Source organism: Muntiacus reevesi, chromosome 2 (genome assembly GCF_963930625.1).
Source record: "Muntiacus reevesi chromosome 2, mMunRee1.1, whole genome shotgun sequence".
Taxonomy (NCBI): Eukaryota; Metazoa; Chordata; class Mammalia; order Artiodactyla; family Cervidae; genus Muntiacus; species Muntiacus reevesi.
In genome coordinates, this window is record NC_089250.1 from 109,119,883 (window position 1) to 109,129,361 (window position 9,479).

The window sequence follows — 9,479 nt, forward strand, 5'->3', positions numbered from 1 at the left end:
TTGTCTTGGTTAGAGATGTTTGTAATCTGAGATTACATACCCTGAGATGTTTGATATAAAGAACCAGTGTTTGCCATTCTTTATTTATTTATTTTTGCCATTCTTTATATCAGTGGTTTGGCTTCATTGAGGGCAGTTCCTTTCATTTTCTTTCCCCCTCAACCTATTCTTAGCATCTGATCTCCCTGCTCCTCCCTGGGCTTTCAGAATCCCATCCCTGGTATTAAATTAATTGTCTCCCCCAAAACACACAGGCCCCATTCTCTTATGGGGATCAACTTAGAGCTCCTCTGAACTCAGCCTTGATCAGTTGACAAGTTCATGCCTTAATTATCTGTGAACTGTGTAAACTGAGTTTGGGCTGATGCAATTGGAGAAATTTAGGTTGTACCCAAAGAATAGCTTTCTGAGGCAGTACTAGTGATAGGTGCAAAGTGAGATTGTGAAGCATTGTGTCTGAGGACCTCAGATAGGGAGATCTGCTCTGAAGTACGTTTTCCCTAAGGTGGATGCTGGATGAGGTGTCTTCTCGAGGCTCCTTCTAGCTAGGTGATCGTGGGGTATTTGATAAGCCCTCTTCACTCAGCATTGTGTTTTCCTTTCCTCTTTCCTGATTTGATATCTGTTGCTTCCAGTTTATCATTTTAGATTCTGGGACTCTTAACCCCAGAAGGAAAAAAAAAGTTGTGTCTGGCAGCTGCAGAGCTGACCCAAGATACCTCCTGTGTCCAGGAAACTGTAGAACAGTGTTCACATGAGTCAGCAGGTTTTTCACTTTGTTCTGTTCAAAGCAACTTGTGTGGCTGCATTTACTTTTCCCCTCTAAATTCCTTTTAAAGTTAGTAAGCTACTATTGATTGTTTGTTTGGCTTCTCAAAAATCTTCTGACCCAAGAATTACTCTTTGGTAGTAAGTGTATTAAAAAGGAATGCCAGTTTCTTTCTTTGTATAAATATGTCTCTGGAAACCTTTGCTACTGGAGTAAGCAAGCCTCTTTCCCTTGCTATGAGCAGATTGGTACTAGAGGCTGAGAATTCCCTTTCTGCAGAGCTTGGCTCATCTGACTCCTGGAGGGAATCCATTTTCTTTCCCATCCTAGGTCAGCTTGGGTTACTAAACCAGCTGAAGCTCAGTTTCCCAAGCCCTACTGCTCTTACTAACACTGTCCCTGTTTCTCATCCTTCCTGCCATCGACCAAGCCGGGTAACCCAGCCGCTAAGGTGGGTATAAGTGTTGTAGCTGAGGCAGAGGCGGCTGATGCTGTTGGGTTCCCTGTCCCCCCTGACATGGAAGACGATTACGAACCTGAGCTGCTGTTAATGCCATCCAATCAGCCGGTCAACCAGCCCATTCTGGCCGCGGCTCAGTCATTGCATCGGGAAGCTACCAAGTGGTCTAGTAAGGTACTGATGAGCGCCCCCCAGTGGGGCTGCTCTCTATGCATCCGGCCATGTGCAGCCTTGACACATTGCATCACTCATGATCTGTGCGGGTCCTGTGAGTCTGGGCCGGGTGGGCGTCTGTCTGTTTGCACCTTGTTGTTAGGACTGGCTTCACAAGTTTCATAGGTCTGCTAATGCCAGATTAATTGGATTGCATTCATGTTTGGGTGTTAGAGAGAGATGGGGTCACTTTTTGAAAGGATTCCTTTTCTTACTGACCTTGTGGCGGACACTGAAACCTTAAACCCCTTGGGAAACTGTGAATGCGTCTCTCAATGACTTTCAGGTCAGGAACCACTGTAGACCATTAAGAGGTCATCTGGCCTGATCATTGGGCTTTGCCTGCCCCCCACCCCCAGCTCCTCTCCACTGACCTCTCACTGATGGCTCTGGCAGAGTTGATCAGGGTGAGAAGCAGCTTTACATGGCAGGGTTTCTGGGGAGGACTGCTTGCTGTCCTGCACTTGGCTGTGTGGCAGATGCTGGCCTTAATGGGTACCCACAGGGAAGGGAGCTTCACTGACTGCTTGATCAGGGGTTTCAGTGGGCCAGGGTGTGGGAGTGGGGAAGAGAGAGGACTCAAGGCTGCGGGACAGGAACCAAAAGAGCTCTGGCCTTAGGGAGTAGAGGATGGGGATCATTAGATTTTCCCCTTTGAAGGTGGCATGTTGCAAGAAGAAAGGTTTTGAGGAATGATGGGTGATAAATAAATAGCCCTGGCACAACACTATCCTCTAACCAAGGTCATGAAATCCTGGAATGATCCCAGGTCTGCAGTGGAAGAGGTGGGCCTAGCCAACCTTGTCTAACATACTCCTATTCTCATGAGTTCTTCCCGTAACTGATTTCTCTCTGGCCTCAATTACTGCCTGGGATGTTACACACCCTCTTGTGTAAATGGTCAGCCACTTCATGGTGCCTGTGGATGCCTCTCACAGAGCACCCTGCTGTGGCATGGTTTGTGTATGCCTCACTGCATTGTCTAGAAACTGAAAAGCATGAGGGGAAAAATGCATAGGGCCTGGCCTTTTAGGTAGTTTTGAACACTGCATTTACTCTTTTTGCTTGCTCTCAGCCAAAAGATGAGCCTTTTGAAGGCATAAAGTAAATTACTTGTACATTATGACCCATGAGGGTTATAATGAACCAAAATGCCAAATCTAAGATAAGCTGCTATTAGTTGCAGGGGTTCCAGTTACAGCTTGACACATGATTTTTATTTTCCCAAAGCCTCCCCCAGCATCCTGTTAGCCGAAAGTTTCTTTAATTGAAGCCACTTAGCTGAGGGGACTGAAGAATTGATTTTTGGTCTTTTTAAACATGAAGAATGAAAATAACATGCTCCTTTAGGCTGACAGTACAAACAAGAGGCAGTAGAGAGAGGGAAGGAGCTGTCTAGGTCAGAAAAAAATTTTTTTTCACCAAGGCTAATAATAGTTACTTGGTTTAAATTCTAGTTCAGCAGCGGCAATCCTTGGCTGCTATTTGTAACAAGGGTAAGGATGAAGAGGATGATTTCAGCATCTGGAAAGGCTCATCTGTATTTTTCCCTTCAGGCCAACTGTATTGCTTTCCCCCCACAGAAAGGAAGATGCCTGTTTAACCAATTCCTTGGGCCCACTCCCATTTTATTGACATGATTAACCTGGAGATGCTGAAGTGCTTGTTTAGTGCTATGCCTGGGGCTCACATGTTGCCCTTTCAGATTAATATCCAAGTCCTCCTTTTCTCGGTCCAGTGATCTCTCTCTCTCTCTCACTCTCACTGAATGCTAGGGTGAGTGCCCTGGCTCACTCTTCTCTTTACTTCTCCTCTACTGTCCGTATCACTCAAGAATAGCCTGTGTATTCTCTTCTCACCTTCCAGAGGGCTGCTAGAGCAGCAGGCTCCCTCCTCTCTTCTCTCTGCTTCTACTTCGTTCCCTAACTTGGCCAGAGTATGGGCTGAGCTCACTCTGTGTCTCGCTTCTCTCCAGGGTAATGACATCATTGCAGCAGCCAAGCGCATGGCTCTGTTGATGGCCGAGATGTCTCGTCTGGTCAGAGGGGGCAGCGGCACCAAGCGGGCGCTGATTCAGTGCGCCAAGGACATCGCCAAGGCCTCAGATGAGGTGACTCGGTTGGCCAAGGAGGTTGCCAAGCAGTGCACAGATAAGCGGATTAGAACCAACCTTTTACAGGTACTCAGGAAAAGTGTGTTTATGTGTGTGTTGGGGGGGGAGGGGGAGAGTGGCAGGGGTAGGGAGAAAAGCAGGAGAGAGAAACCGGGGTGAGCAAGAAGGAGGCACCTCAGAATGGAAAGAAATAGCAGAAAGGGGAAATATGCATGTGAGCCTGGGAAAGACAGAGTTGGAAAAGTTTATTTCTGAATCAAACGAAAGAATTTTAATGCTTCCATTTCTGGACAAAGAGACTAGACTGATTCTAGGGGGAAAACAAGTGGAATTCTGCTGCTGATATATTGAATGCCTTCTGCATGCCAGCCACTGAGAGTAAGAGGTGGATAAGTCTCGCCCTCAAAGAGCTTGCAGGCAAGAAAAACATAGAAACCTACTCAGTTAAGTTTTCTTTTTTAGGTATGCGAGCGAATCCCTACCATAAGCACCCAGCTCAAAATCCTGTCCACGGTGAAGGCCACCATGCTGGGCCGGACCAACATAAGCGACGAGGAGTCCGAGCAGGTACGTGGCTGCTGCTTCTCATTTCTCACCAGCAGCTTCTGTGCCCATTTATGGTGATTTAATTCAGCCTTGAGGAAATTTTACCTGTGAAATGAGTATTTAGTACATGGGCTGGAGTCTTCAACTCTCTCAAAAGGGCACCTATGTTGGAGAGATGCATCAGAAATTTGGAAAGGGAAGTGAAAAGCTCTTGTGCAACTTTTGTCATTTTACAAATGAGAAATTGAGGGTTAGGGAGGTTGAGTGAATCAGCAGCAGTTAGGACTCCACTCAGTTTTTTTTCTCCCTGGAATAGGCTTGGCTCTTGAGAGGCCTCTAGTGTGTGTTCAGTCCTGCCCACTGTTACCTTTCTGGCTGGAGAATGTCTGCTTCCTTGCCCTCTGGATGACAAGTGCCTCAGGGAGGATGAACAGTGCTATCTTTTCAGGGGCATGAGGTGGTTAGGCCTGTGGTGAGGCGGAAATGACATCTCAAAGGAGGTGCTTCTCTTTTGGTTTTTTGACAGATATTGAAATAAAGATGGTGGGAATGTTTGCTTAAAGTGTTTCTTGTATGTATTTTGGCAATCACAGTTTGTTCTCTCTCCTGCCTCCTGGAAATGTGGCTCAGGTCTTTCAGAAAGCCATCATTTGAGCACCTCTTCCTCTCCTAAACTCCCTCCAATAGGCTGTGCTGTGAACCAGACTTCCAATGTCTTCTTATGGAAGATAGCACATCTTTTGTTGATCTGCCCAGACAAGGCAGATCAACATTGGAATATGTATTTGGCATTGTATAACATGCTATGTAGGGGAGTTAATAAAAGACATAGTCCCTCTCCTTGGAGAAGTCTGGGCCAGGAGACAGACGGTAGGAGCACTGTAGAGGAGGCAAGGAGGCTACTTCTCTTGGTGTCAGTGGTGCTGCCTTAACTACCAGTTTAATTCATTAGCTCTCACCTTAACCCTCTCTTCCCCTAAACCATGCACACTGGATCTTAACCTGTAACTTCTGCATATTCTAGGCAGGGTTTGGGCACTAGGCTATTTCCTGTCAGGTGATCTTTTCTGCCCCAAGGAAAGGAAATAGATAAAACAAGGAAGGAAGGGTAAGATTTAAGAGTTTCCGACCTTATCGTTTAATCAGTTAACTAAGAAAAATGTATCTTGGGAGTGTCTACTATGTTCCATTAAATATTCTAGTGAAAAAAGAAGAAACTGACAGTGTGGTAGAATGGAAGAGACACAGGACTGCAAGTTAGAAATTTGAGGCCTCATCTTGACTATTGTGTGAGTTTGGCTGGCAAGTCTCTGAATCTTTCTGGGCCTCAGCCTCTTTGTTGACCAAGTGAAAAGATTAACTGATTGGGACTTCTAGTCCATAGTTATGCCTCTCAGAGCCCATAAACCCTCTGATATCACATTCACAAATTTTGTGCATCTGAGCTTTTTTTCCTGGGTAGAATCCACAGCCTTCATTAATCTCTCAAAGGATCTGTAGCTCAAAAATATATAAGAATTAAAAAAAAAAAAAAAAAACTACTGGGTTAATAGATTGATAAGTTACTAGTGGAATCTCAGTCCTGTATTTTGTATGTTTAGAAGACTTACTTATTTAGATTTTCATGGATTTAAAAGGTGGTTGGTTTACTTGATTACTTTTTCATTCATTAATTAAATATTCATGAAATACCTCATGTGACAGGCACTGACATAACACTAAAGTACAATAGAGAACAAAACTGACAAAAATTGCTGCCCCCATGTTACTTTTTTAGATAAAATTAGATAAAACATCAGATGAACAACCTAGGTAAAACATATAGTATATCAGCTAGCATGAGTTCTGTAGAGAAAAGTGAAGACAGAACTGGAGGATGAGGCACATTGGGAGTTGGGAAAGTGGTTTGTGACTTAAAGTAAGGTGAGCAGGAAAAGCTTCAGCAAGGTGCTAACTGGACAGAGAGATCTGAAGGAGGTGAGAGGCGAGCCACTGGGACACCTGAGGGAAGAGCATTCTACATAGAGGGGAGCCCAAGGCAGGAGCTTGTTCAAACATCGTCAAAGGTATACACTAGATGCCATCTGAGAATACTGACCACAATCAGCGATGGTCCAGTTTGGGGTTCTTTTTGGTGACCCAGCTATAAACCACCAGTGACGCCAGGTGCAGGTAGGGTAAACTGCATTCTATTCCTGATTTAAGCCTGTTTCAGAGGCAGGGCTCCATCAGGGACTCTGAGTAATGGAGAGCTCCTCTTTCCTTGCAGGCCACAGAAATGCTGGTTCACAATGCCCAGAACCTCATGCAGTCTGTGAAGGAGACTGTTCGAGAAGCAGAAGCAGCTTCAATCAAAATTCGAACAGATGCTGGGTTTACTCTGCGCTGGGTTAGAAAGACTCCCTGGTACCAGTAGACACCTGGTTGGACCTGGCTAACACAGAAGCCCCTGCTGCACAGGATGAAAATGATCTGGTCCCAGGAGCCACCCAAGATTGCTGGGGTGGTTGAAAGCTACCATCCTGGCCTGACATAAAAATTAGAAAACATTTATACTCTTGTTATGGACACTGAAATGTGTCTCCGTATAAGGCCTGTATTCTCAAACACGGCTTTACTTATGCACACACTATCCCAATAGGCAGACTGGGTTTCTAGCCCATGGACTTCACATAAGCTCAAAATCCAAGAGTGGACACTAGCCTGACACCCTGCTCTGCCCTTGTTCCCTAGAGGACGGCTCCCTTTCAGCCCCTACTCCCTCATTCTTTCCACTAGGCTCCCAAGACCCAGGGCCCAGGCAAGTCAGTTAAGGATATCACTGTGCCTCCAACATTTGTTTTGGGCTTTCCATGTTGCTGACCCTGCCTGCCTCTCCTGGCTGTGCTTCCAGGGTCTTTTTCAGATGTGAGCTTCACTGCTGCAGGGGAAGGTGGCCTCTGGGGAGCCCCAGCTTGTGGGGCCTGAACTCACTTCCTTCCTTTCCTCAGTTCAATCCTTCTAGTTTCCCACAGTACACAGCCAAATTTCACTTTGTCAGGAGGAAATCACTATATCATGTGGTTCTGTCTTTACCTCACCCCAGAGCAGTGTCTGTGCTAGGAAACCTTTCCGTCCCATACCCTGCCTTGGCCCGCCAAGGTAGCCATCCCAAGAACACACTGTGTGTCCTGGTGCTCTCTGCCACTGGAGAGGCAGAGTAGCCGGGCCGTGGCTCTGCCCACCCTCCTGGCAGGGCCACTCCACGCTTTGTCACTGCCTGCAGAGGTCTATGCTGAGGCCTTACTCATTCATTCTTAGCTCTTACTGTTCTTTCTGAGCTGAAATGCTGCATTTTATTTTTAACCGAATCATGTCTCCTGTCCTGGCTTTTGTATTCTTCCCTCAAACCCTTCCTAGACAAGATTTTAAAGATAAATGTTTGTTTTGTAATTTTGGAAGATCCTTTTTATCCTTTTGAAATTCAGTCCTGAGAATTGGTGCTTGCCCCCAGGAGTGTTTAATGGAAAGGCAATCCTATCTGAAGGACGCTTCCTACCTAAGGGAGGTGGTACTTGCAGACTGGAATTCTGGCACTCTGGGGGATGAGTCAATGGGAAATAGTCCTCAGAAATTCCTACCTCCCTCAGCCAACAACAACCAAGTCTCTTGCGACCTCCCCTCCCTCCCAAGTACAGCTGTTCAAGGGAGTAATGAGTATAATTATCACCATAAGTTTCCTATTAGCAAAGTGAGAGAGAAGGGAGCTTTTCCTTCCCTGTACTTTTCACTGCTGTCTAAGCATTCCCCAGCACATGAAACTGTATTTCTTCCCAAAGCCAGAACTGGATGAGTAAAGGAGTAAGAACCCTTGCCTGAATGTCCTCCCCACCTCAAATGTGTGTTAGATCCTAACATCGAATGTGTAAAACTTAAGTTGGTACTGTACACTCAGGCTTTCCTCTATTACCTTTTAACTGATGATTTTCAAGGCCCTCAGCATCTCTGAATAGTTGCTTAACTGACATACATGCAATATTAATGCCTTTAAAGTATGAATCTATGCCAAAGATCACCTTTTGTTTTACTAAGACTACTTAGAGGAAGTAAGAAAAATCATGTTTGCTCTCCAAGTTCTTCCAGTGTTTTGAGACACTGGTTTATATTTTACGCCGATGTGCTTTTCTCTAATATCAGTGCTCAAGACACAGTGAGGCAAATTAAAAAAAAAAAAAAAATCCCCGAATGCTGATTAGAGACATCACCACTGAAAAACTACATTTATAAGCTAGGATTTGTTATATGCAAATATTTTCTGCCTCTTCTGTTTAAAACAATAAAGTACATTTGTATAAAGCTTTAAATGATGGGTATGTTATTTCAGCAAGAACTTAAAAAACGATTTATCTTGGCTGCGCTGGGTCTTCATTGCCACACGAGGGTTTTCTCTAGTTGCAGTGAGCCGGGGCTGTTCTTCGTTGTGATGCGCAGGCCACTGTGGTCCTTCTCGCTGTGGAGCATAGGCTCTGGGGTGCGCAGGCTTCAGTGCTGGTGGCTGGTGGACTGCAGGGCATGGGCTCTCATGGTTGTGGTACACAGGCTTAGTTTCAGCGAGAACTTCTAGATCAGGCTTCCACTGTATTCTGAAGAACAGCAAGTGAAGCTAATCCTCAAAATGAAGAAACTAAAGATTTTTATTTATTGTACTGGAAGAAGTAGAAACCACTGGGTAAGTATTACCACTGGGTAATACATTTACTTCAAAAGTTCTGTGTAATAAAGGACAACTCTGGGGATTATACACTACAAGGAGCAGAAATGACAAAGGCTAACAGTAAGAGGAAAGCAGGCAGAAGGTACAGACCACCCCCTGGTTGAAGGAGTCTGTCTTAGAAGAGTACAGCTCTATGTGGAGGCCATCACTAGCCCCTAAGAAGCTAAAGCTATTACACGTGCAGGAATATTGTGAGTCTACATGTCATAGTCCAAAGTCCAGCGATCCAAACAGGGCTGTGAGGCAGAGCTAGCTTCTGGGGACATATTCCTCTTCTTGCTTGAGGAAGCTCAAGGAGTACAAACAGGTTCTTGAAGTGAAGCTGGGACATCAGTATTTTTGATTGATTTTTTATATCTAAAAGTGGTAAATATCACTAAAGAGGGAGAGTACTGCTGACTACATTTATCACTGCTTTAACTTAGAAAAGCTGCTGACTAGGGAGGCAGATTCTGGGTGTTCAACTTACAGGGAAATGTCCAAGGCTACTGAATTAGTTCAGCAATATCTGGAAACAGTATTCATGGCCTCGTTTTTGCTCACCGTATGTTCACTGGTGCTGCCTTCTTCCTGTATTATCATTATTCTCAAATCAGATGACTCAAAGGACTACAGGATCACTACC

General features: G+C 45.1%; 1 protein-coding gene across 2 annotated transcripts in view; it reads left to right on the plus strand.

Moving 5' to 3' along the window:
* Nucleotides 1-8,444, plus strand: part of VCL (vinculin) — a 109,019-nt gene extending 100,575 nt beyond the window's left edge. Inside the window, exons 19-22 of one of the 2 annotated variants that reach the window (XM_065922658.1) lie at nt 1,200-1,403; nt 3,418-3,621; nt 4,018-4,122; nt 6,371-8,444. In XM_065922658.1, coding sequence (XP_065778730.1) covers nt 1,200-1,403; nt 3,418-3,621; nt 4,018-4,122; nt 6,371-6,517 — 660 coding nt within the window. In that variant the 3' untranslated portion in view covers nt 6,518-8,444. The remainder of the gene's footprint in view (nt 1-1,199; nt 1,404-3,417; nt 3,622-4,017; nt 4,123-6,370) is intronic. The other variant, XM_065922657.1, reaches the window with a different exon arrangement.
* Nucleotides 8,445-9,479: the final 1,035 nt, after the last annotated feature.